The 27,277-nt window shown below is 42.6% G+C and overlaps 2 protein-coding genes across 5 annotated transcripts in view; one reads left to right on the forward strand and one right to left on the reverse strand.

The window, feature by feature from the left end:
- hddc2 (HD domain containing 2) overlaps nt 1-23,669 on the forward strand; it is a 29,112-nt gene extending 5,443 nt beyond the window's left edge. Inside the window, exons 2-6 of one of the 2 annotated variants that reach the window (XM_085997207.1) lie at nt 7,922-8,043; nt 9,199-9,301; nt 13,390-13,458; nt 21,671-21,809; nt 22,671-23,669. In XM_085997207.1, the coding sequence (XP_085853333.1) occupies nt 7,922-8,043; nt 9,199-9,301; nt 13,390-13,458; nt 21,671-21,809; nt 22,671-22,786 (549 nt within the window). In that variant the 3' untranslated portion in view covers nt 22,787-23,669. The remainder of the gene's footprint in view (nt 1-7,921; nt 8,044-9,198; nt 9,302-13,389; nt 13,459-21,670; nt 21,810-22,670) is intronic. The other variant, XM_085997208.1, reaches the window with a different exon arrangement.
- A 1,033-nt stretch (nt 23,670-24,702) lies between these two features.
- Nucleotides 24,703-27,277, reverse strand: part of tpd52l1 (tpd52 like 1) — a 46,774-nt gene continuing 44,199 nt past the window's right edge. For all 3 annotated transcript variants that reach the window (XM_085997209.1, XM_085997210.1, XM_085997211.1), the window contains one exon: nt 24,703-26,879. In XM_085997209.1, coding sequence (XP_085853335.1) covers nt 26,754-26,879 — 126 coding nt within the window. In that variant the 3' untranslated portion in view covers nt 24,703-26,753. The remainder of the gene's footprint in view (nt 26,880-27,277) is intronic.

The raw sequence follows: 27,277 nt of genomic DNA on the forward strand, positions 1-27,277 counted from the left end.
TTTATGTCCTCACTCACTACTTTCCCTCCCATCTTAGTATCATCTGCAAACTTTGATATGTTACACTCGATCCCCTCCTCCAAATCGTTAATATAGATTGTAAAGAGTTGGGGACCCAGCACTGACCCCTGCGGAACACTACTTGTTACTGATTGCCAGTCTGAGAATGAACCATTTATCCCAACTCTCTGCCTTCTGTTAGAGCCAATCCTCTATCCATGCCAGAATATTACCCCCAATCCCGTGATTTTTTATCTTAAGCAATAATCTTTTGTGTGGCACCTTGTCAAATGCCTTTTGGAAGTCTAAATACACTACGTCCACTGGTTCCCCTTTATCCACCCTATATGTTACTTCCTCAAAGAACTCCAGCAAATTTGTCAAAGATGACTTCCCCTTCATAAAACCATGCTGACTTTGTCCTATTAAATTATGATTATCCAAATGTCCTGTTACTGTCTCCTTAATAATGGACTCCAAAATTTTACCTACCACAGATGTTAGGCTAACCGGTCTATAGTTTCCAGCCTTCTGTCTACTGCCCTTTTTAAATAAGGGTGTTACATTAGCAGTTTTCCAGTCTGCCGGGACCTTTGCTGAGTCCAGGGAGTTTTGGAAAATTATTACCAATGCATCCACAATCCCTACCGCCACTTCCCTCAAGACCCTAGGATGTAAGCCATCAGGTCCAGGTGATTTATCCGCCTTGAGTCCCATTATTTTACTGAGTACCACTTCCTTAGTGATTTTGATCATGTTTAGCTCCTCCCCCCCCCCCTATAGCCCCCTGTTTGTCCAGTGTTGGGATATTCTTAGTGTCTTCTACTGGAAAGACTGATATAAAATATTCATTCAGTGTTTTTGCCATCTCCATATTTCCCACCATTAATTTTCCGGTCTCATCCTCTAAGGGACCAACATTTACTTTAGCCACCCTTTTTCTTTTGATATAACTATAAAAACTCTTACTCTCTGTTTTTATATTTTTTGCTAATTTACTTTCATAATCTATCTTCCCTTTCTTAATCAATCATTTTGTTATTTTTTGCTGTCTTTTAAAGTTTTCCCAATCCTCTATCCTCCCAGTAGATTTGGCTACCTTATATGCCCTTGTTTTTATTCGAATACTATCCTTAGTTTCTTTACTTAGACACGGATGGCTGTCTTTTCTTTTACACCCTTTTCTTCTAAGTGGAATATATATTTTTTGGAAGTTGTAAAATAACTCCTTAAATGTACACCACTGATCATGCATCGTCTTACCCTTTAATCTATTTTCCCAATCCACTCTACTCAATTCCGCTCTCATACCTTCATAGTCTCCTTTATTCAAGCTTAGCACGCTTGTTTGAGATCCAACCTTCTTACCCTCTAATTGAATATGGAATTCAACCATGTTATGGTCACTCATTCCAAGGGGATCCTTTACTAGGACATTTTTAATTAATCCTGTCTCGTTACACAGGACCAGATCTAAGGTTGCTTGCCCCCTGGTCGGTTCAGTTATATACTGCTCAAGAAACCCATCCCTAATACACTCAATGAACTCATCCTCAAGGCAGCCCTGCCCAATTTGATTTGTCCAATTAATATGATAGTTAAAATCCCCCATAATTATAGATGTTCCCTTATTACAAGCCTCAACTATTTCCTGATTGATACTCCGTCCAACAGAGTTGCAACTGTTCGGAGGCCTATAGACTACGCCCACTAGTGTTTTTTTCCCCTTATTATTCCTTATCTCCACCCAAACTGTTTCATTATCCTGATCTTTTGACCCAATATCATTTCTCTGTATTACAGTGATTCCTTCCTTTATTAACATAGCCACCCCACCTCCCCTTCCTTCCTGCCTGTCCTTCCTGATTGTTAAATAACCTGGTATGTTTAATTCCCAGGCATTGTCACCCTGCAGCCATGTTTCTGTAATGGCCACAAGATCATACCCATATGTAGTTATTTGTGCCATTAACTCGTCTATTTTGTTACGAATGCTACGTGCATTCAGATAGAGAACTTTCAAATATGTTTTGTGACAATTAGTTCCTGCTTTTGCCCTTTTTATTACTTTACCTTTTACTCCATACCTTCTGCCCCTTCCTGACACGCTCTGGTTTTTAATTTCCCCACTGCTACTTAAGTCTATGACCTTCTCTGTTGTCATTTTTATTATTTGCTCTCTAGGAACCTCCCCCCCACTAGTTAGTTTAAAGCCCTCTCTACAGCCCTAGTTATATGATCCGCCAGGACTCTAGTCCCAGCACTGGCCAAGTGAAGCCCGTCCCAACGGAACAGCTCCCTCCTGCCCCAGTACTGGTGCCAGTGTCCCAGGAAGCAAAACCCATTTCTCCCACACCAGTCTTTGAGCCACGCATTTAACTCTCGAATTTTATTTGTCCTAGCCAAATTCGCTCGTGGCTCAGGTAATTATTACCCTTGTGGTTCTGCTTTTTAATTTGGCCCCTAGCTGCTCAAAATCCCTCAGCAGAACCTCCTTCCTTGTCCTATCTATGTCGCTGGTACCAACATGGACCACGACAACTGGATCCTCCCCCTCCCACTCCAAGTTTCTCTCCAGTCCAGAGGAGATGTCCTTAACCCTGGCACCGGGCAGGCAACACAGCCTTCGGGACTCTCGCTCTCGGCTGCAAAGAACTCTATCTATCCCCCTAACGATACTATCCCCTACCACTACAACATTTCTTTTAACTCCCCCCACTTGAATGGCCCCCCGCTCCACGGTGCTGTGGCCAAGTTGCTCATCCTCCCCGCAGTCCCTGTTCCCAGCCTCACAGGGAGTAAGAGCCTCGAACCTGCTGGACAAGTGCAAGGGCTGCGGCTCCTCCAACACTACCTCCTGGATCCCCGTACCTGCCTCACTTCTAGTCACACCATCCTGACCCTGGCCACGGACTACATCTGAATTAATTAATCTAATTGGTGTGAATACCTCGTGATACACAGAGTCCAGGTAACTCTCCCCCTCCCTGATGTGTCTCAGTGTTTGAAGCTCGGACTCCAGCTCTTCAACACAGAGCCGGAATTCCTCGAGCAGCCAACACTTACTGCAAATGTGATCACCGTGAGCATCAATGGTGTCCACCAGCTCCCACATATTGCAGCAGCAACACATCACCTGATCTCCCATTCTATGGAATTAATTAAATTTGATATTATTTTTAAATACCCTCTGTCCCGATTCTAGATGATGAATATTGCACCTTAGAAACTATAAACCAAAGAGATTTAAGCTTAAAAAGGGAGAAATACTTACCAACCAATCACTTACCCGCTTTCTGGTGACGTCACACTTGGATTACTTTTTATCTCTCTCCTTCCCTCCGAGTTCCCAGACTAGAGACTGGTCGGCCTTACCTGGTCTCTGGGACTTTTATAGCCCCGCTGCTGCCGCTGAAACACCCGCCGATGCACTGAGGCCTTACCTGGGTCTCTGGGACTTTTATAGCCCCGCTGCTGCCGCTGAAACACCCGCCGATGCACTGAGGCCTTACCTGGTCTCTGGGACTTTTATAGCCCCGCTGCTGCCGCTGAAACACCCGCCGATGCACTGAGGCCTTACCTGGGTCTCTGGGACTTTTATAGCCCCGCTGAAACACCCGCCGACGCACTGAGGCCTTACCTGGGTCTCTGGGACTTTTATAGCCCCGCTGCTGCCGCTGAAACACCCGCCGATGCACTGAGGCCTTACCTGGGTCTCTGGGACTTTTATAGCCCCGCTGCTGCCGCTGAAACACCCGCCGACGCCCCTGGAGGTGATTGGAGCGCTAAATCAGGCACTATGCACCTCTCTTAAGGTGCTAAAGCTGAGGAGCGACGCGCTACCTCAGAGCGCTGACGAAGCTCGTGATGTCAGTCAGCAATGGAACACAGACACAATGGCGCTGGCCAGTTCTTAAAGGGGAGGGTCGATCTTGCTCCCCATCCACACCCTGCTCATTGCAGCCTTGAATCTCGGCCTGGAGAGACCTGTACATCAATTCTGGAAAGAACAATGGAGAGGCCCAGGGAAAGAGCTCAGAGTGCAGCCCCCATAGTCTCTTCTAAATCAATGCAAGGAAGGACAAATCAAAACGAACCTGCAAAGTACTGCTCAGTACCCAAAACACCTTCACACAGCGTTGAATCTCTCCAGAAGTGGCTCTCTCTCAGAATGCGTGGTGCAAAAATGTCGCCGACAGAAAAAGTCAGGAAGCAGTCGCCTTTAAATAGCACTCCCCCAGTCCCTTCCTGACTGCAAAACGTTCCCCTCAACCTGCCGTTGCTAGCGGCAGGCGGTAAGGCAGGGGGCGCCATTCAATATCCGGTCCGGGGCGCTACCGGGGCATTGCATGCTCAACTGCCGTCACAATCTGCGGGCGCAGGAGATCATGGTGGTAGTGTTTAATGCCGCCACAAAATGGTCAATTTCATGAGTGGCGCAAACATCGCTGCGCCCGGGCGCTAGTTGCTTTGCGACCCATAAGAGGGCGCTAACTGGAGGCGCAAAGCAACTGAATTTTTCCCCCTAAGAGTTTTGCCTCCTGACATTTGATGAATATTATCAAAATTATTTGTACTTGATATGTTGTTGGAATAGCAGACTCTGATAGTATGCAATGCTTTTGATTTATAACAATGATGACCCATTGGCTGAGCACTCATTAATATATTGATATATAATACATGTTACCATTTAGAAATAGTCCTTGGGCCAATGAATAACCTCACTAATGGTGCCATTATTATACAACAAATACTGGTTTGAGATCTGTATCTGCTTACGGTAACGCAGAGCTGGTAGGTCCAAGTTATACTACTGATTCAGCATCGCTCTCTGGCCAAGTAAAGCTTTGCATGTGCATGCTGGGACACATATGCCAAGTTCTATTTGGCAGCATCCAAATACTGGTTAGATTTGAATGTTAAAAAATCAATGGGACAGTCAGCTTTCTAACGTTTAAAAAGGCTTTTTTTTTAAGTTTCCAGGTTTTAAAAAAAAATTCATGGGATGTGGGTATCACTGGCAAAACCAGCATTTATTGCCCATCCCTAGTTACCGTTGAGAAGGTGGTGGTGAGCCACCTTCTTGAACCGCTGCAGTCCGTGTGGCAAAGGTACTCTCACAGTGCTGTTAGGGAGGGAGTTCCAGGATTTTGACCTAGCGACGATATATTTCCAAGTCAGGATGATGTGTGACTTGGAGGGGAACTTGGAGGTGGTGGTGTTCCCATGCGCCTGCTGCCCTTGTCCTTCTAGGTGTTAGAGGTCGCGGGTTTGGGAGGTGCTGCCGAAGAAGCCTTGGTGAGTTGCTGCAGTGTATCTTGGTACACACTGCAGCCACGGTATGCCGGTGGTGGAGGGAGTGAATGTTTAAGGTGGTGGATGGGGTGCCATTCGAGCTGCACTCATCCAGGCAAGTGGAGAGTATTCCATCACACTCCTGACTTGTGCTTTGTAGATGGTGGAAAGGCTTTGGGGAGTCAGGAGGTGAGACACTCGCCACAGAATACCCAGCGTCTGACCTGCTCTTGTTGCCACAGTATTTATGTGGTTGGTCCAGTTAAGTTTCTGGTCAATGGTGAGCCCCAGGATGTTGATGGTGAGGGATTCAGCGATGGTGATGCCGTTGAATGTCATGGGGTGCTGGTTAGATGTTCGCATGTTGGAGATAGTCATTGCTTGGCACTTGTGTGGCGCGAATGTTACCTGCCACTTATCAGCCCAAGCCTGAATGTCGTCCAGGTCTTGCTGCATGTGGGCATGGACTGCTTCATTATCTAAGGAGTTGCGAATGGCACTGAACACTGCAGCCATCAGCGAACATCCCCACTTCTGACCTTATGATGGAGAGAAGATCATTGATGGAAGCAGCTGAAGATGGTTGGGCCTAGGACACTGCCCTGAGGAACTCCTGCAGCAATGTCCTGGGGCTGTGATGATTGACCTCCAATCACCACAACCATTTTCCTTTGTGCTAGGTATGACTCCAGCCAGTGGAGAGTTTTCCCCCCGATTCCCATTGACTTCAGTTTTATTAGGGCTCCTTGCTGCCTTGATATCAAGGGCAGTCACTCTCACCTCACCTCTGGAATTTAGCTCTTTTGTCCATGTTTGGACCAAGGCTACAATGAGGTCTGGAGCTGAGTAGTCCTGGCAGAACCCAAACTGGACATCAGTGAGCAGGTTATTGGTGAGTAAGTGCCGCTTGATAGCACTGTCGACGACACCTTCCATCACTTTGCTGATGATTGAGAGTAGACTGATGGGGCAGTAATTGGCCGGATTGGATTTGACCTGCCTTTTGTGACAGGACATACCTGGGCAGTTTACAACATTGTCAGATAGATGCCAGTGTTATTCCTGTATTGGAGCAGATGGTTTTAAAGTTCACTGTACAACAGTTGAGATGCAGGTAGTACTAAGATTTTGCTGTTTGTTTATACTAGATAGTTTGCGTAACTGGGTTGTTATTGAGACGAGTAGGTTTAAATGCATGTGTACAATTCCAATTTTTATTTGTGGGTAACTCAATCATATTGGGCAGTGAATTTTCACATGTACAGGATGGCTGCTATGTCATTCTTAACTGAAGATCAACAAAGGCAGGTGTAGTCCCTCAGAAATTTGTATTCAGTACATCATTTATTTAAACAGAGTGAAATATATGCCGGGGTTTCTACAGCTCATCCGCTGAAGTTACAGTGGATGAACGGGAAATCGTCTGTGGAAATTCACCCCATAATATTTAAAATGATATGAAAATATTATTGTATAATCTAATTTAAAGTTTTATGGGGGAAAAATTTGGTTGGCTTGCACCTCCCGTTAGCGCCTTAAGAGGGCGCTTAAGGGGCACAAAGCAATTGGCGCCTGTGCGCGGCGATGTTTGCGCCGCTCACGAAATTGACCAGACATTTTGCGGCGGCGCTAAACACTACTGCCACGATCTCCTGTGCCCGCAGATCGTGACGTCAGTCGAGGGTGCAACGCCCCGGTAGCGCCCCGGACCGGATATTGAGTGGCGCCCCCTGTCTTACCGCCTGCCGCTAGCAACGACAGGTTGAGGGGAGCATTATGCAGTCAGGAAGGGACTGGGGGAGCGCTATTTAAAGGCGACCGCTTCCTACCTTTTTTTGTCGGTGAGATTTTTGTACCACGCATTCTGAGTGAGAGAGAGAGAGACTACAGGAGATATTCAAAGCTGCGTTGAAGAGTTTTGGGTACTGAGCAGCACTTTGCAGATTCTTTCTGATTTGATCTTCCTTGCATCGATTTAGAAGAGATGATGGGGGCTGCACTCTGAGCTCTTTCCCTGGGCCTCTCCATTGTTCTTTCCAACAGATTTGATGTACAGGTCTCTCCAGGCCGAGATTCAAAGCTGCAATGAGCAGGGTGTGGATGGAGAGCAAGATCGACCCTCCCCTTTAAGAACTGGCTGGCGCCAGTGTGTCTGTGTTCCATTGCTGACTGACATCACGAGCTTCGCCAGCGCTCTGAGGTAGCGCCTCGCTCCTCGGCCTTTGCACCTTAAGACAGGTGTGCAGTGCCTGAATTAGCGCTCCAATCATCTCCACTGGCGATAAAAGCCAAGTTTGCAGTCGGAGATGATAATTAGCGCCAGGTGCTAAACTTTGTGCCCAGCCGATAATCGCGCCCCAAACGGGGCAATACTGAATTTCTTCCCCTATATCTTTAAAAATAAGTTTGTTGTTGGAAATAGATCAGATTAGTTTTGCTCCACCTATACTCCTCACGTTAACTTTAACTTACTAAGGCTGTAAGGTGTTTAGTGCAAGGAATCTACAGTATTATGAACAGTTTGAGTAATTTATAGAGGTAAGGGGAACAGGAGTGAATATAATATAATGAAATGCATTAGGAGTCTTTAAAGTGTATAATGCTCTGGTTTTTGTTTCTGCAGAGAGTACCTCGAACAGGTTGGGTATATAGAAATGTGAAAAAGCCAGAGAGCGTGTCAGATCACATGTACAGGATGGCTGTTATGGCATTCTTAACTGAAGATCAAAAACTCAACAAAGACAGGTGCAGTCCCTCAGAAACTTGTCCTCAATACATCACTTATTTAAACAGAGTGAAATAGCTATAAAGTTTTTTGTTTATTGAAATTAAGTCATAATACCCTACAGTTTTCTGTTTTTGTTAAAATCAACAGTGCTTATCAAATTACTCTAGCATAAATCACAGCCAAATTAGTTTAGTTTTTAAGAGATTAAAATTAAAAGTTTTGTGAATTGAGTTTAGAACAGTTGCTTTTTTTGCTGTTTCACGAACAGTCCAATCTGATAATTTTGACAATTTTGCGTGTTGTTAAATTGCAGGCCCAGGCATTGGTAACTAATATTTATTAAACAAGATGAAAGTCCCCATTGATGTAAAAAGACTACCGAGCGCTTGGTTTGAGTATAAAACAAGGCTTTAATCAACTGTTTCAAAACCATGAGATTTCTAGTTACAATCACTAGTTCCTGGTTACAGAAACATCCTGAGCAAGCTGGGCCCACGCCCGAGTATTGATACTCCTTGGACGGCGCCACCAGCTGGCCGCCCAGTGTTACTTCATGAGTCATGATAAGATTCATGACACCCATTATAGAGTTCTTCTAGCCACTACTGAGCAATAATTATTCTGAATACATATAAATTGGGAATATCTTTTCCTTTGCCAAGCAGTCTGCACTGAATAGCTAGAATGCAGTAAGATATAGCAGTGATTGGTGTACTAAGATAAATATGGCTCTGTGTTAGTTTGTATACAAAATGCTGTGTTACTCAATGACCACTCATAGATGTGCTCAGGGAGGATTTTGTCTCTCCTGACGTCAGTGAATTTCCTTCTTGTTTATCTCAGTGAAGTCTCAGACAGCCCTGGTTCTACAGAGGAGTCCTTTGCAAGAGAACTAGATGGATGTATTTTATAACTGAAGCTGTGAGACTTTACAGTGAAACTACACATGATTAATGTTCTTTTAATAAATTATTTTATAATTCTGTAATTTATATACTGCTAGTTTTGTTGAATCTAATTTGCATTGAGGACTATAAAGAGGAACTTGTGAGTTTTGGCAGCCTGCTCAAGAGAACAAAGAGGCTGGCTTGACATTTGATGGCAAAACTTAACAACATAGCTTTTTTTTCTCCTTTCCATTCTAATTAGAATAATGTACTTTTCATTTACAGATGCATAAAATTAGCCCTGGTTCATGATATGGCGGAATGCATCGTAGGTGATATAGCGCCAGCAGACAACATCAGTAAAGAGGAAAAGCACAGGAGAGAAGAAGTAAGTTCCGATAGAAACTTCCTCTGTTGAATTACCTCAGTGGATATTTCAGGGACCCGATGGTTTTTCTTATTCTGGGGTTCATGGTTTGAGTACAGAGTGCTTCCACATTTTGAAAAATCATATTATCAGATAGCAGCTACAATTGTTGGATGATTTTCAAAATTCAACCTGAACTGATTTAAAATTTTAGCTCTCTTTACTCCCTCTGAAAGGAGTGAGTTTGCCAATGTTAGGTGGCCCAGCATCCAGAGTCTTTTGGGGGAAAGATTTCCAGATTTCACTACTCTTTGCCTGGACAGGTCAGAGGTTGAGTATTCTGCGGCAAGTGTCTCACCTCCTGATTCCCCAAGGCCTTTCCACCATCTACAAGGCATAAGTCAGGGGTGTGATGTAATACTCTCCACTTGCCTGGATGAGTGCAGCTCCAACAACACTCAAGAAGATCAACACCATCCAGGACAAAGCAGTCCGCTTGATTGGCACCCCATCCACCACCTTAAACATTCACTCCCTCCACCACCGGCGTACCGTGGCTGCAGTGTGTACCATCTACGAGATCCACTGCAGCAACTCGCCAAGGCTTCTTCGGCAGCACCTCCCAAAACCGTGACCTCTCCACCTAGAAGGACAAGGGCAGCAGGTGCGTAGGAACACCACCACCTCCAAGTTCCCCTCCAAGTCACACATCATCCTGACTTGGAAATATATCGCCATTCCTTTATCATCGCTGAGTCAAATACCTGGAACTCCCTCCCTAACCGCACTGTGGGAGTACCTTCACCACATGGACTGCAGTGTTTCAAGAAGGTGGCTCAAGGGCAATTAGGGATGGGCAATAAATGCTGGCCTTGCCAGCGATGCCCGCATCCTGTGAATGAATTTTTAAAAATTCTTAAAAACTGCTCCCTGATTTCGCTCCTGAATGGCCTAGATCTAATTTTAAGATTATATACATAGGATTACATACATAGGATATACAGCACAGAAACAGGCCATTCGGCCCAACCAGTCCATGCCAGTGTTTATGCTCCACTCGAGCCTCCTCCAGTCTTTCCTCATCTAAATCTATCAGCATAACCCTCTATTCCTTTCTCCCACATATGCTTAACTAGCCTCCCCTTAAATGCATCTATACTATTCACTTCAACCACTCCCTGTGGTAGCGAGTTCCACATTCTCACCACTCTCTGGGTAAAAAAGTTTCTTCTGAATTCCCTATTTGATTTCTTGGTGACTATCTTATTTTGATGGCCTCTAGTTATGCTCTTCCCCACAAGTGGAAACATTCTCTCTGTATCTACTCTATCAAAACCTTTCATAATTTTAAAGACCTCTATCAGGTCGCCCCTCAGCCTTTTTTAAAGAGAAAAGAGACCCAGCCTGTTCATCCTTTCCTGATATGTATACCCTCGCATTTCTGGTATTATCCTTGTAAATCTTCTCTGCACCCTCTCCAGTGCCTCTGTATCCTTTTTATATAATATGGTGACCAGAACTGTACGCAGTACTCTGTGGTCTAACCAAGGTTCGATACAGGTTTAGCATAACTTCCTTACTTTTCAATTCTATCCCTCTCGAAATAAACCCTAGTGCTTGGTTTGCTTTTTTTTATGGCCTTGTTGCAACTTTTAGTGATTTGTGTATTTGTACTCCGATATCCCTTTGTTTCTCTACCCCATCTGGACTTGCACCCTCCAAGTAATAAGTGTCCTCCCTATTCTTCCTACCAAAATGTAATGGAGGATGCCGAGAAACTCCAGGATGATTTGGACAGGTTGGGTGATTGGGCAAAAGCATGGCAGATGCAATATAATAATGTGGATAAATGTGAGGTTATCCACTTTGGTGGCAAAAGCAGGAAGGCAGATTATTATCTGAATGGCAATAGATTGGGAAAAGGGGGAAGTGCAACGAGACCTGGGTGTCCTTGTGCACCAGTCGCTGAAGGTAAGCATGCAGGCGCAGCAGGCGGTTAAGAAGGCAAATGGTATGTTGGCCTTCGTAGTGAGAGGGTTTGAGTACAGGAACAAGGATGTCTTGCTGCAGTTGTACAGGGCCTTGGTGAGACCACATCTTGAGTATTGTGTGCAGTTTTGGTCGCCTTATCTGAGGAAGGATGTTCTTGCCATGGAAGGAGTTCAGCGAAGATTCACCAGGCTGATACCTGGGATGGCAGGAATGACGTATGAGGAGAGATTGGGTCGATTGGGCTTGTACTCGCTGGAGCTTAGAAGAATGACAGGTGATCTCATTGAAACTTATAAAATTCTGACAGGACTAGACAGACTAGATGTTCCCGATGGTCGGGGAGTCCAGAACCAGGGGTCACAGTCTAAGGATAAGGGGTAGGCCATTTAGGACAGAAATGAGGAGGAATTTCTTCACCCAGAGAGTGGTGAACCTGTGGAATTCTCTACCACAGAAGACAGTAGAGGCCAATTCATTAAATATATTCAAGAAGGAGTTGGATATATTTCTTAAGGCTAAAGGGATCAAGGGGTATGGGGAGAAAGCAGGGACTGGGTACTGAAATTGGATGATCAGCCCTGATCGCATTGAATGGCGGAGCAGGCTCGAGGGGCCGAATGGCCTGCTCCTGCTCCTATCTTCTGTGTTTCTATGTTTCTCACATTTATCTGTGTTGAACTTCATTTGCCAATTATATGCCCATTCTGATTATGCCCTCTTGTTCTCGATTCCCCACCAGAGAAAATAGTTTCTCTGTATCTACTCTATTAAATACTTTAATCATTTTAAATACCTTTATTAATCACCCCTCAACCGTTCAAACTCAAAGGAATACAAGCCAAGTTTATGTAACCTGTCCTCATAATTCTAACCCTTTAAGCCCTGGTATCTTGCTGGTGAATCTGTGCTCTACCCCTTTCAAGGCCAATATATCTTTCCTGTGGATTGTTGCCCAAAACTGCATGCAATACTCCAGATGAACTCTGACCAAGTCCTTATCTTGCTTTTAAAAGAACTTTAAGGTGGTTTCTCGTAACAGCTTGGAATGTGGCTTTTCTCGGTGTACGCTGGGTTTTGAGGCAGGGGCTGGAATCACAGTAAGCTTTCCACAGCACTGAGCTGGGGGAGCCCTGTTGTTTAAAGTATATACTTGTATGTATTTTAAATATTGGAGGCTTTCTCGCTTAGTGCTGGCACCACTTCACTTCCGGGGAGTTAAGGGAATTAATTCTTCTTCACCCACCTCTCCTGCTCCCTCTTGCCCTGAGCACCTGTAACTTTCCTGTTCGCTCCTGTTGCCCCTTGTTGCTTCTGCCCCCCCCCCATCCTGACCATACCTTTCCCCTCACACTCCACTCCCCAGAGAAAACCTCTCTTGATGTGTTTTTCTCAGCAACACCCCACAATCTTCCTCCCACTGTTCCCAAACCTAGGGTCCCCCTGTCAGTACTCCCACACCCAGCCAGTCTGTCCCATGCTCCCACATTCTGCATCGCACTGCTTACACACCTCAAGACTGCCCTCTCACCACTGCCACACTTGGTAATTCTTCCCCTCACATCCCGCAACCCAAGATTTTCCTCCACCAGTACTCCCATACTCTGACACTCTTCCCAGTCCTACCGGACTCTGGTTGTCCTATCCCTGTGCTCCCAACCAACACTAAAAAATAAGTAGGTGTTTTAGTAAAGTATGAAAATAGAAAGGGAAAGGGTAGAGAAACAAATAAACCAATCACTAAGAGGGAGTAAATTGGCTGACTGACCTGCAGACTGCGAAGAGGAAACTGTTAAACGATATAAAGGTCATCAGTAAGGAGATGGAGAGATATAAAAAGGACAAAAGAATGTGCAAATATTGGAGGGTGAAAAGACACAAGAGACACCCACACAAACACACCAGGCAAGAAAAAGAGAAAAAATAGCAATCTACAAATGTAGCGCATCTGATATTAAAACAAAAAATGCTGGCAATACCCAAAGCGTCCACCATTCCCAAAGGGAAAAAGGTCAGCATTCTAACTCCCCAGTGTGTGCTGAAGAACATTGTGTATAAATGTACGTTCTTGCTTCCTTTGGCAAATGTACCTTGCTGCAAAAAGTTCTGTTTTCCTGCAGGAAGCTATGAAACATTTAACTGGACTCTTAAGTGATGATGTGGGTAAAGAGATGCTGGAGCTTTGGGAGGTGAGCTATGGATTGAGTAAGATAAAACACTTTTTTCATATTTTTGATTTTATAACAGAAACAAAGAAGGACTTGCATTTATATAGCACCTTTCACGACCACTGGATGCCCCAAAGCGCTTTACAGCCAATTTTTGAAGTGTAATCACTGTTGTAATGTAGGAAACACGGCAGCCAATTTGCGCACAGCAAGCTCCCGCAAACAGCAATGTGATAATGCCCAGGTGATGTTGATTGAAGGATAAATACTGGCCAAGACACCGGGGATAACTCCTCTGCTCTTCTTCAAAATAGTGCCATGGGATCTTTTATGCCCACCCGAGAGGGCAGGTGGGGCCTCAGTTTAACGTCGCATCCAGAAGACAGCACTCCCTCAGTACTGCACTCCCTCAGTACTGCACTGGAGTGTCAGCCTAGCTTTATGTGCTCAAGTCTCTGGAGTGGGACTATGAACCCACAACCTTCTGACTCAGAGGCGAGAGTGCTACCAACTGAGCCACTGGCTACCAACAGGCACAATGGGCCTAATGGCCTCCTTTGATAACATAGATTTTCTCAATAGGTTGCTTTTACTAAATATTGTACTAGTTATTACTGACATATATTGTTTTCTTTAAAATGAATCTTCTATCCTGGAAAATTGGTGTGGGAGAAGTGGGTTTCGATTCGTTGGGCACTGGCACCAGTACTGGAGAAAGAGAGAGCTGTTCCGTTGGGACGAACTACACCTGAACCATGCTGGGACCAGAGTTCTAGCGAATTGAATAACTAGGGAGGTAGATCGGGCTTTAAACTAAATAAGGGTGGGGGGAGGGTCCCGGTGGAGAGAAATCTAGAATGCGAAAGAGAAAAGACAAGGAAGCAGTGCAGGAAAGTAATTGGGGTAAGGATAACCAGATTGTGTCAGGAAGGGACAGAGCGTACAAACAAAGGAGTGCACTAACAAATAGGGTCCGAAAAAAATGGAAGATAAATAGGACCATAGTACAAAAAAATGTTAAGATGTCTAAAAATGTTAAAAAGACATCTAAAGGCACTGTACATGAATGCACGAAGCATTCGTAATAAGGTAAACAAATTAACAGTGCAGATAGATGAAAACGGATACGATACAATTGCGATCACGGAGACATGGCTGCAGGGTGACCAAGGCTGGGAGCTGAATATCCAAGGATATTCGATATTTAGGAAGGACAGGCAAAAAGGAAAAGGAGGTGGGATGGCGTTGTTAGTAAAGGATGAAATCAGAGCAATAGTGAGAAAGGATATTGGCTCAGAAAATCAGTCTGGGTGGAGCTAAGAAGCACCAAGGGGCAGAAAACATTGGTGGGAGTTGTCTATAGGCCTCCAAACAGTAGTGGTAATGTAGGGGACGGCATCAAACAGGAAATTAGAGATGCATGTAACAAGGGTACTACAGTAATCATGGGTGAGTTTAATCTACATATAGACTGGCCAAACCAAATTAGCAATAATACTGTGGAGGATGAATTCCTGGAGTGTGTACGAGATGGTTTTTTAGACCAGTACGTTGAGGAGCCAACTAGGGAACAGGCTATCCCAGATTGGGTATTGTGCAATGAGAAGGGGTTAATTAATAATCTTGTTGTGCGAGGTCCTTTAGGGAAGAGTGACCATAACATGATAGAATTCTTCATTAAGATGGAAAGTGAAGTAGTCCAATCTGAAACTAGGGTCCTAAATCTAAACAAAGGAAACTACGATGGTATGAGGAGGGAGTGGGCTATGATAGATTGGGGAGCTACTTTAAAAGGTATGACGGTGGATAGGCAATGGCTAACATTTAAGGAACGAATGCATGAATTGCAACAGTTATACATTCCTTTCTGCCGCAAAAACACAAAAGGAAAAGCGGCCCAACCATGACTAACAAAAGAAATTAAGGATAGTATTAGATTCAAAGAGGAGTCATATAAAGTTGCCAGAAAAAGTAGCAAGCCTGAGGATTGGGAGCAGTTTAGAATTCAGCAAAAAAGGACCAAGAGATTGATTAAGAGGGGAAAAATAGAGTATGAGAGTAAACTTGCAAGGAACATAAAAGCAGACTAAAAACTTCTACAAGTATGTAAGAAGAAAAAGATTAGTGAAGACAAATGTAGGTCCCTTACAGTCAGAAACAGGAGAATTTATAATGGGGAACAAGGAAATGGCTGAGCAATTAAACAAATACTTTGGTTCTGTCTTCACGGTAGAGGACACAAATAACTTCCCAGAAATGCTAAGGAACCAAGGGTCTAGTGAGAAGGAGGAATTAAAGGAAATTAGTATTAGTAAAAAAATAGTGCTGAAGAAATTAATGGGACTGAAAGCTGATAAATCCCCAGGGCCTGATAATCTGCATCCCAGAGTACTAAAAGAGGTAGCCATGGAAATAGTGGACACATTGGTTGTCATCTTCCAAAATTCTATAGATTATGGAACAGTTCCTGCAGATTGGAGGATGGCAAATGTAACCCCACTATTTAAAAGAGGGAGAGAGAAAACGGAACTACAGACCGGTTAACCTAACATCAGTAGTAGGGAAAATGCTAGAGTCTATTATAAAGGATGTGATAACAGGACACTTAGAAAATATCAACGGGATTAGACAAAGTCAACATGGATTTATGAAAGGGAAATCGTGTTTGACAAACCTACTGGAGTTTTTTGAGGATGTAACTGGTAGGATAAGGGAGAACCAGTGGATGTGGTGTATTTGGATTTTCAGAAGGCTTCTGAAAAAGTCCCACATAAGAGGTTAGTGTGCAAAATTAAAGCACATGGGATTGGGGGTAATATACTGGCATGGATTGAAAATTGGTTAACAGAGAGTAGGAATAAATGGGTCTTTTTCGGGGTGGCAGGCGGTGACTAGTGGAGTACCGCAGGGATCAGTGCTTGGGCCCCAGCTATTCACAATATATATCAATGATTTGGATGAGGGAACCAAATGTAATATTTCCAAGTTTGCTGACGACACAAAACTAGGTGGGATTGTGAGTTGTGAGGAGGATGGAAAGAGGCTTCAAGGCAATTTAGAGGAGTTGAGTGAGTGGCAGATGCAGTGTAACGTGGATAAATGTGAAGTTATCCACTTCGTTAGGAAATACAGAAAGGCAGAGTATTATTTAAATGGTGATAGATTGGGAAATATTGATGTACAAAGGGACCTGGGTGTCCTTGTACACCAGTCACTGAAAGCAAACATGCAGGTGCAGCAAGCAGCTAGGAAGGCAAATGGTATGTTGGCCTTCATTGCAAGAGGATTTGAGTACAGGAGCAAGGATGTCTTACTACAGTTATACAGGGCCTTGGTGAGACCACACCTGGAGTAGTGTGTGCAGTTTTGGCCTCCTTACCTAAGAAAGTATATAATTGCCATAGAGGGAGTGCAGCAAATGTTCACCTGTGATGGCAGGACTGTCGTATGAGGAGAGATTGGGTCGACTAGGCCTGTATTCACTAGAGTTTAGAAGAATGAGAGGGGATCTCATTGAAACGTATAAAATTCTGACAAGGCTAGACAGACTGGATGCAGCGAGGATGTTTCCCTTGGCTGGGGTGTCTAGAACGAAGGGTCACAGTCTCAGGATACAGGGTAGGACATTTAGGACTAAGAAGAGGAGACATTTCTTCACTCAGGGTGGTGAACCTGTGGAATTCTCTACCACAGAAGGCTGTGCAGGCCAAGTCACTGAATATATTTAAGGAGGAGATAGATAGATTTCTAGACGCAAAAGGCGTCAAGGGGTATGGGGAGAGCGGGAATATGGTATTGTGATGGAGGATCAGCCATGATCATATTGAATGGCGGAGCAGGCTCGAAGGGCCGAATGACCTACTCCTGCTCCTATTTTTCTATGTTTCTAAAATACAGACTTGTTGAAAGCTGGTTAAAAGGAGCATTTGAAAACAATACTAGAATCCCTTACTGAATGATAGAACATTCTGGGTACAGTAATTTAATGGTAGCCTTAGAGAGGAGTGTAATGAGTTCCTGATCTCAGGCCAGGCTGGTAGGGTAGGTAGCAAGTGAAAATTAGGAGCTTTACAACAAGGGAGGGATAAATGGGAGAAAGTAGCATCAAGTAGAGGCAAACAGGACACTTGCTCATCCTTGCAACCTCGAGATTTAAAAGGGAGGGGTTTACTAGTTTGAGATTGGTATCTGGTTAGAGCGACACGCAGTCAGCAGAGCTAACTTATACTGCTTGGTCTGCATCACTTTCATAGTATGTATCCTTACTGTGCAGAACTCCACTTACCAGTCTCCAAACAGTGGTTACATTTTTAATGTTAACAAAGAGCCACCTGACCTGTCAGTTCTTCTAACAATTTTTTTTTTCAAAAATGAAGTTTGAAAAGGATTTAGATGGTCTGTTAATTTTTGCTTTGCACAAGTTGTAGACACACTGCAGTGGGTGTGAAGGCAAAGTGAATCATCTTCACCACCTGTAATGTCCCAGTCTCTCTTTTTTACTACTATGTTCCCTGAACTTTCCTTTCTCAACCCTCCTAAGCTGTAAATACACCATCCTATGCATTTTTCTGCTTCCCTGTATTTTTACTGTGTTACAATTAAGACTCCTCGCATTGTTCCTATTTTAAGATTCTCCCAAGGTGTTAATATTTTTGAATTTTGCCTGATGTATATTCTTTGGTTCAATGTCACTGGTCGCTAATATAAGTAGATCTTGCATCTCCTACAAAACAGAGTGTGCCTTTAACTTGTCCCGTATCAATGTAAATGTAAGAGATCTAGGAGTCAAACAGAGAACCCTTGAACTGGAACTCCGCCTTACTGGAATATTTCACACTTTACGCTTCTTCTTTGCATTGCCTCCAGCTCTTGAATATCTCTCTCATTTCTTGGTGACCAGAACTGGACATAGTATTCAAGGTGTGGTCTGACTACAGCACTATAAAGTTGTATCATTACCTCCTCTGACTTGTATTCTACAGTTTTGACTATGTAGTTAACAAGGATACCAATAGGGAGTTACAGGCAATGTGGGCATGTTGCTGAGAGGCAGTGACATGCTTGAGGACCTTAGAGTTGAAGGGGACGTCAGACCAATAGAGAGGACTGATTGATCAAGTTTTTTTAAATGTGGGGGGCAGGGGGTAATGACAGTGGTTTTGAAGAAGAGAGGGATGGTGTTAGAGGAAATGGAACGGTTAACAATGTTTCCTGTCATGGGGGCCAGGAGGGGTAGTTGAGTGATCAAGAGTGGAGTGGGGAAGGGATAAATGGAGTAGGATGTGGGTCTTGGGGAAGAGATGAATTTGGAAAAGGTGAGGTGGGAAATGTGAGAGAAACTTCAAAGTGTTGAGAGTTCAGGGATGGATTAGTGGGGTGCTTGGAACGGAGGACAGCGAGAAACTGGCAGAGGCAACTGCGCAGATCCTCTTGATTTTAGAGACTCAGCCCCTTGGACTTCAAGGTGAAGATGGAGGAGGCAAGAGAATGGGGTTTCAGAGGGTGTTTAGCTCTAGAGAAAAGGAGCCTAGAGCTGGCCTTACCCTCCAAGATGATTTTGGAGTAGTAGTTGGTTTTGGCTGAGGTGGGGTATTGTAGAGCAGGACATGATCGTGCCAAATCTTACGATTGTTATGTAGGCTTGTTGCGCATCATGTTTGCGACCCAATGACTTGAAGATGCAAAGATGAGGAATTTACCAGGAAGAGCGACAGGATTCAGAGACACTGATTAATTTGCTAGGAACAAGGTTGCATGCGGAGGTGAGGGCACGGTTCAGTAGGTTACCTACAATGGTATTGTGACAGGTGGAGGGCCAGAGGAGGGGAGAGTGAGTTGGTGGGAGCTGGAGGAGAGATTTCCAAAGATGAATGATAAGGGTGGTGGGATCAGGATAGGGTAGGACATATGGGTGATTAGGGAAACAAGGAAATGGTCACAGATAGCCTCATCAATGATTGAGACCTTGGGTGTAGAGAGATTGTGAGAGATGGTGGGATTGACAGGCTGGCTGAAAGTAGTGGTAGTTGAAATAAAAGGTTAGATTGAGTGAGAACAGGAGGGTAATGAAGTCAGAGAAGAGTGGCGACTAGTGGATTGAAGTCATTGAAGATAAGTAGTCACTAGATGCAAAGGTTAAGTGAGAGGAAGGAGGTCTCATTGAATAAGTCAGCATGGGGCTTGGGAGGACAGTAGATGATGAGTATTTTGAATAAGGTGGGAGAGATTGAGGAGGGTGAGATCGCCAGAGGAGTAAGGGGACAGGCTGAGGGGGATTTTAGCAATGAGAGCTATGCTATGCCATCACCACAGTAGTTTGGGTGGAATGTGTGGCCAGGCAAGGAAGCTTCAGTGAGAAGCAATCGCCAGCCATCAGCCGGTTTGCTGTCAGCAGCTGATTCTCCTTGATGAGATCATGGATGGCGAAGGCTTTATTCATGAAGGAACAAACATTCTGAAGTGCGAGACGGAGTGAGGTGGAGATTAGAGAACTGCCAGCAGGGTTGGAGGGCAGAGCTGAGCGGGGTGGGGTACTGCAGTCACCTGGGAGTCCATGGACTAGAGAAGGAAATACCATTTTGTAACTTATACTCAACATAACCGCTCGAAAATAAACATGTGGATGTGAGATGAGGACAGGATTGGACTCAACTGTGATGTCCTCCAGAGTCAAATAGCCTGCTGTTACTCACTGATACCATATGATGGTATCTTATGAACTTAAGAAAGAAATTGGAATGCTGCCAGTGTATGAATAAAAAGAACTTGGATTTATATAGCACCTTTCATGTCCTCAAGACATCTCAAAGTATTTTTGAAGTGCAGTCCTTGTTGTGACGTAGAAAACCACAATAGCCAATTTTCACACTGCAAGGTCCCACAAACTGTAGAGAGATAGATGACCAAATCTGTTTTAGTGATGTTATTTGAAGGATAAAGGTTGGCCAATACATCAGAAAAACTCAATGCCATTGGGACCTTTTACATCCACTTGAGAGGCCAGACAGGGTCTCAGTTTAATGTCTCTTCCGAAAGACTGCATATCTGACAGTGCAGCACTCCCTCAGTTCTGCACTGACGTGTTTAAGTCTCTGGACTGGGGCTTGAGCCAAGGCTGACATCTTACACCAGCACTAGTACTTATGGAGGAAGGGAAAATACATTTTGGTCAAAATACAAAAACATATTAATAGTGATAGCAAGATTGCTTAGCCATTTAGCAACAGTTTCATAGAGAATTGAAGGGGCACATTCATTGTAAGCAAATGTGAGGTCATCCACTTTGGACCTAAAAAGGATACTTTCTAAATGGTGAAAAGCTAAAAACAGTGGATGTACAAAGAGACATAGATCATTAAAATGTCATGAATAGGTACACAAAATAATCAAAAAGGCTAATGGAATGTTGGCCTTTATATCTAGAGGACCAGAATACAAGGGGGTAGAAGTTATGCTGCAGCTGTACAAAACCCTGGTTAGACCACACCTGGAGTACTGTGAGCAGTTCTGGGCACCACACCTTAGGAAGGATATAGTGGCCTTGGAGGGAGTGCAACATAGGTTTACCAAATGATACCCAGACTTCAAGGGTTAAGTTACGAGGAGAGATTACACAAATTAGAGTTGTATTCCCTAGAATTTAGAAGGCTAAGGGGTGATCCGATTGAAGTTTTCAAGATATTAAGGGGAACAGATAGGGTAGAGAGAAACTTTTTCCGGTGGTTGGGGATTCTCGGACTAGGGGGCATAGTCTAAAAATTAGAGCCAGACCTTTCAGGAGTGAAATTAGGAAACACTTCCACACAAAAGCTGGTAGAAGTTTGGAACTCTCTTCCGCAAACAGCAATTGATGCTAAATCAATTATTAATTTCAAATCTGAATGATAGCTTTTTGTTAACCAAAGCTATTATGGGATATGAGTCAAAGGGTATATGGAGTTAGGTTGCAGATCAGCCATAATCTCATTGAATGGCGGAACAGGCTCGAGGGGCTGAATGGCCTACTCCTACACCAGTTAGTGATCGTGATGAATTGTAGAGCACATTTGTACTTGTACACAGCACCCGTATCATTAATACTGTGCTCACACTTGATGTAAAAGGACAGCTAACACCTGTGATGCATTATGCAAAATTTCATTCATGGATATATGCCCTCTTATCTTTGCTATGCGGTATATTCAGTAAATGCAAGCAGTGGAATGTATTTTTATTTGAATATACCTTTCTACAGGAATATGAGAACCAGTCAAGTGTTGAAGCCAAATATGTGAAAGAACTGGATCAGTTTGAAATGATTGTACAAGCTTTTGAATATGAAGAGATGGAACAAAAGACTGGCCGATTACAGGAGTTTTACGATTCAACAAAAGGTTAATGTTATTCTTGTCCTGTATTAAGTAAGGTAATAAGGGATTGCTTAAGGCTGTAACTATTTGTAACACCAAAGTTCTGACTGGTCCCCTTGGAGGACAAAACCAGATTTGATTGGTCCCCTTGAAGGACAAGACACATCCAGCAGTTTGTCTGGAATGTGTAATTAGAACCTGCCTGCCTGAGTAATCAAGTACTTTGCAATGTGTAATATGATCCATTCATTGTGACAGCCAGCTCCAGAACTCAACAGTGCGGTTAGGAGCACTCACACTGCCAAGTTCAGATAGGAAGGGGTGAAGCCATGGAGGAATTTTAACATGAGGATGAGCATTTTAAAATCAAGGTGTTGGTGGACAATGTTCCCCCTAATACAAAAGCAAAATACTGCGGATGCTGGAAATCTGAAATAAAAACAAAGTGCCGGAAATACTCAGGTGGTCAGGTAGAATCTGTGGCGAGAGAAACAAACACTTCAGATCGATGACCTTTCATTAGAACTCTCCTCGGCTCATTCTAAAATGTATTTTGAATTGTACATTTTAACTTGTAGCTACTGTGGTACATTGTTCTTCAAAACTCAACTGGAAGAATTTTTTTTAATTCCCATTACTTATCTGCTAGGGCTCCATACAGTCTTGAAGGCTGGTGTCTACACTTTGTAATCTTAATCTGAAGAGGCAGAAAATCCCACTGTACTATTCTTAAGTGAATATTAGGTGATATTCTGCTAAATAAATGGGATTAGTGTACCAAATTCCAACCTATGATTAAAAGTAAATCATATATAACTAGTTTGATGATAAGTGGTACTTTCTCATTGCTGCCTTCCTGCATTTATATGAATTTGTATTTTACAGGAAAATTTCAGCACCCTGAAATTCTTCAGCTGGTGGCAACTTTAAACGCAGAAAGAAATTCCAGACAAACAAAAGCCAGTACCTCAGGCTCACTCTCCCAAGAAGACCGTGTCTAACATATTGCCTCACAACATAAAATCTAGGGCAGCATTGGGGGTTAAAGCAGTCAAGTAAATGTGTTTTTTAAAATTGAATCATTCTTTGTTTTGAGTAACCAAATATTAGTAGTTTTATACACTGTGACTTTCCAGCATGTGGAGAATGTGTTTCGATAAGTGAAAATTTAAAATCTGAAGGCTACTTTTTCCAACTAACAAAACATTCAATTTCTTTATTCTCAGCAGGGGGCAGTTTTAAATATACAAGCAAAATGAGCGTGAAGTCGCTGATTCAACTGCTGTGTCCAAACCCTTGAACAGGAGGCCCGATTCAGGTTTGGGCCTCCTTGGGATATGGCGGTGAGCTGCCCAGTAGCACTCAATGGGACAAAAATCTGGTGGCTCCATGAGTGAGCTGAGCTGGAAATCTTCAGTAAAAGGGGGGGACCTACCCATTGGGCTGCAGTATTTTCCCCACAAAAATGTTCCACGTCATTTTTGGAGCAGCTTTTGCCCAGTTGTAGTTAAATTGTGAAATGGGGTCTGACAACCAGCAGATCACCCAAATTTGCATATGTAAGCAGCCTCTCATGGTTTGGATAGAAGTGCTTGGCACCCATTTACAAGCCTGTTGTAAACCACACCAGCCGTCCAAGTGGCAGCCATTGTTTCCTTGGCATTTTCAATGGGGAAGTTCCAATAGTTCATTAAATCAGATATTTTAATCAAACAGCTTGGTGGTAGAACAAAAAATTTGGGTGTTCTCATCTACATCAGAAAATGCCAGTGTGTAACTTAAGTATTCTATGTATACAGATTTTTTTGAGTGTTTATAAGGCTGCAAACTAAATGAGCTCAGATGACATTATAAATTGCTACAATAAAACTATTTCAGCCTCAATCATCTTGTCAGCTTTACTTCTGTTTTTGCTTAGTTAATGCTGCAGTCTCAGCTTGCAGTATGAATAACATTTAAACTGCATCTTTCATGTCCTCAGATAGCCCAAAGCACCTCATAGCCAGTGAATTGCTTTTTGAAGTGTAGTCATTCATTTTATAGGCAAGCATGGCAGCCAATTAATACATGGCACAGCACCGAGCTGAATGACCAGTTACTTTTTTTGGCAGTGCCAGCTGAATGTTGGCAAGGACACTGCGAGAACTCTCTTCTTTGAAAACATGCTGTGGCATCTTTTATTTCCACTTGAACAGGATAGGGCCTCAGCTTAATGTCTCACTGCAAAGACAGCAGCTCAACAGTGCAGCACTCCCTCAGTAGTGCACTGAAGTGTCCAGCAACTTTGTACGCCCAAGTCCTAGAGGAGCTTGAACTTTTTGACTTGGAGCTGAGAGTTACCACTGAGCCACAGTAACAATGTGCTGCTTTTGTAAGCACTGCAATCAAAATATACCTGTTAAAAAAAACACAAGTTTTCAGCAGGAGCATGAGGCATAAATTTCTACCCACAAAAGCAACTGAACATTTGGAAATTTCTGTATTTAAAGCAGTAAATAGAACAAGATGGTAGATTTCAGATTTTAAAAATGAGACTAGCATTATATACTGTTGCCCCACTTTCAGAAGGGAAGAGAAAACAGCAATAAACTAATTCCCAGTGCAAATAATAGGTGTTAAAGAAAACGGTAAAGCAGAAGATATCTAGTTTCCAAACCCAATGCTGAAAGAAAATACTACTTCCCCAACCTGTTTTTATGACGTTAGCTGCAATCTTCATAATTTCTTGTGGTGCCAATGTGATTATTTAACTTAAAATGTACTTATACAGCTTGATTAGAGAGTGGTTAATAACAATCATTGCTAAATACATTCAATTACTTTGTGCAAGGTAAGCCCAAAAGTCAGAGCAGAGGAAATTTGGTTAAAATTAGACAGCTTTATAATAATTTGGAAATTAATAAAATAATGCTAGACAGACCTTAAAATATTTTAATACAATACAACAGATAGTTCACATTTATATGTGCACAGTTACAATTTCCACAAAAAAATCAAAAACATTTCAAAAGGATAATCTGAATCCTGTATGCAGCTATTAAAATAGATCACTTTCAAGAGGACATTTTGTAAACATTGCAAACTCATTTAGTCAATCACAAGTAAATTGAAAGATGAACACCTACAGGTAATTGTATGATTATCAAGCTGAATTCCAATAGCAAGATGAGTAACTACTGCTCTGAGGTAGTGGACCAGGAATACAATCGTTGCGGTATATCAGTGGGAATAAGATTTTGTCAATAGCCAGGTGAAAAAACCTGAGAACTACAGTAGCATTTCTGCACCTGTACCAAAAGGGAATAATATTTTCAAAATGTTTATTCAAATTACACTATTAATAAGCATGGTTGGTTTCTCCTCCACCATTAACAAATCTGTGTTAGAACTTTGCACAAGTCTCCGCTGATAGCTCTGAGTTTATCCAGTAACTGGTGAGGCATACAGACCAAGAAGGTCCCAGGTTTGCACAGAGCTAGCTAACATTTGCTAGGATAATAGCAGAGGCACTACAATTAGCCTCAATACTTTTGGAGAGGAACTGTGGCTAGTGTTCTGGATTGCTATGCAGTTGGAAGTGTCCATGAATGAATGTCAGGTAAAGACAGGATTGCCAACACTCACATGTAAATTATGGTCACTTGGGTGAAGTACTGGATAGTAACTGGTGCTCATGGAATCTTAACCTAGCACTGACTTTTATGACAGCAAATAAGAGAGGGGGAGGGGGGGGGGGGGGAAAATCACAATTTTTTTTGAAAGGTTATTGGACAAAAGTATGTTTGAAAGCTTCAAGTCATCTTCCCTTCCTCCTCCTCCCAAAGTACTGAAAGAGTTAACTTCTTCCCTTCCCCCGCCCCACAGTACTGAAAGGGTTAACTATCAGTTAGTTAACACACTGACCTAAATTTATAAATTAAAGTTCTTTACTTCTTTTAGGGGGTGGGGAGAGGAATCTACTTTGACAATGCTAGTGACATTCATTTTGGAATAGTGACACTAGCTGCAGAAATAGAGATTTTAGATCAAGATGTTTTCAATGTTTATTATACAGTACAATAGTTGAATAAATAAAAAGAGTATTTCTCAATTCATAGCATCTTTGGAATGACTTCCATTTTGGTCTTGATTTTTTTAAGGCATCAATCATCTCTTGATCACTTCCCTTCCTTTTAATTTTACTTGGCGAGATTCCAACTAGGAAGCTGGACCACAGAGTAAATAGTGTGACCAAGTGCTGAATAATTAATCTGTACTTCTGCATAAACTAGTGCCCACCTTGGGTCGCCCCATAAAAACAACTCCACGTAAAGCTTTAACATTAATAGGTAAAGCTAATATTCTATTAGAAATATTGTATATTCTGGATGTTATGTATATCTTAAAAGTGCATCCAATTTATAGCAGTAATGTAATGCCAAATTATTTTAACAGAACAGGTTACTGGTTGATCATTTTTGTAGGTTCCATTTAACAAATATTGAAATTAGCAAATTCTACTTCTAAATACTTAGTTTTATAGCATTTGACTTCATAACCACAGTCAATAAGTTGTAAATAGAGCTAGTACCAAGAAATAATCTATTTCTTCTTTTTCTGCAAGACCTCAAACAGCAGTACAATATATTAAGTCTCCCGAACAGTGGTTTATAAAACATTTCTTAAAACAGGTTTTGGTCGAAGAAGCACGTGAACAAACTGTTGTAATGCAAGTACAGATGGAGCTTAGAATAAAAGTTTAGAATAAGCATTTATAAATACAGTAGAGAAATAGTCACCATAGAATAAAGTACATAAAACAACTTTCTATTGTTAAAATGTAGAAAGTTTCTTCCCACTATTTTGTTTTGAATAATTCCAGGTTGTCTTCTCCAATCTGTGCAGGATAGACAGATCTAGTGAATTTTAAACAAAATCTAGTAACACCAAGGTTTATACTTTTAAACTTCTCCAAATTATAGGAAAGATTTAAAAAGCTCCAAAGTCTTCAGCTGGCCGATTTCCTGAAGTTGATTCCTGAACACTGGCATTGGCAGTAGAATTCAGCACATCTTCAAAACTTCCACTGCTGTGGGCAGGCACACCAACTTTACACTAAACAGATACAACATTTATTGAAAGCATTAAGAAACATCCACTGTATCATACGGGTTACTTCAAAACTCATTAGTCTGCTCAATAACCACCATATAAGCAGCAACACAATTTTCATCAGTCTGAATATTATCATTGCATTTCATCACTCAACTTACTGGATCAGGAACATTTTTACCAATTCTAGAGAAACAATTCAAGAATAAATAACTATATCATTCAGATAAAGAGAAGGTAACTCCAATAGTTTGGATAAGTAGCTAAAAAGAAAGACCACCTTGGGGTGATAATTATACTGGGAGTAATGAAAGGCCAAAGACTAATGAAAAGATGTTTGACAATTTGAAGCAGACAGGAATGCTAATCATACTGGCAGTAACAGCAGCACCTGATGCACA

The sequence above is a fragment of the Somniosus microcephalus genome, chromosome 9 (assembly GCF_052327205.1).
Source record: "Somniosus microcephalus isolate GS21.2 chromosome 9, FLI_Smic_1.0, whole genome shotgun sequence".
In the NCBI taxonomy this organism is placed as follows: domain Eukaryota; kingdom Metazoa; phylum Chordata; class Chondrichthyes; order Squaliformes; family Somniosidae; genus Somniosus; species Somniosus microcephalus.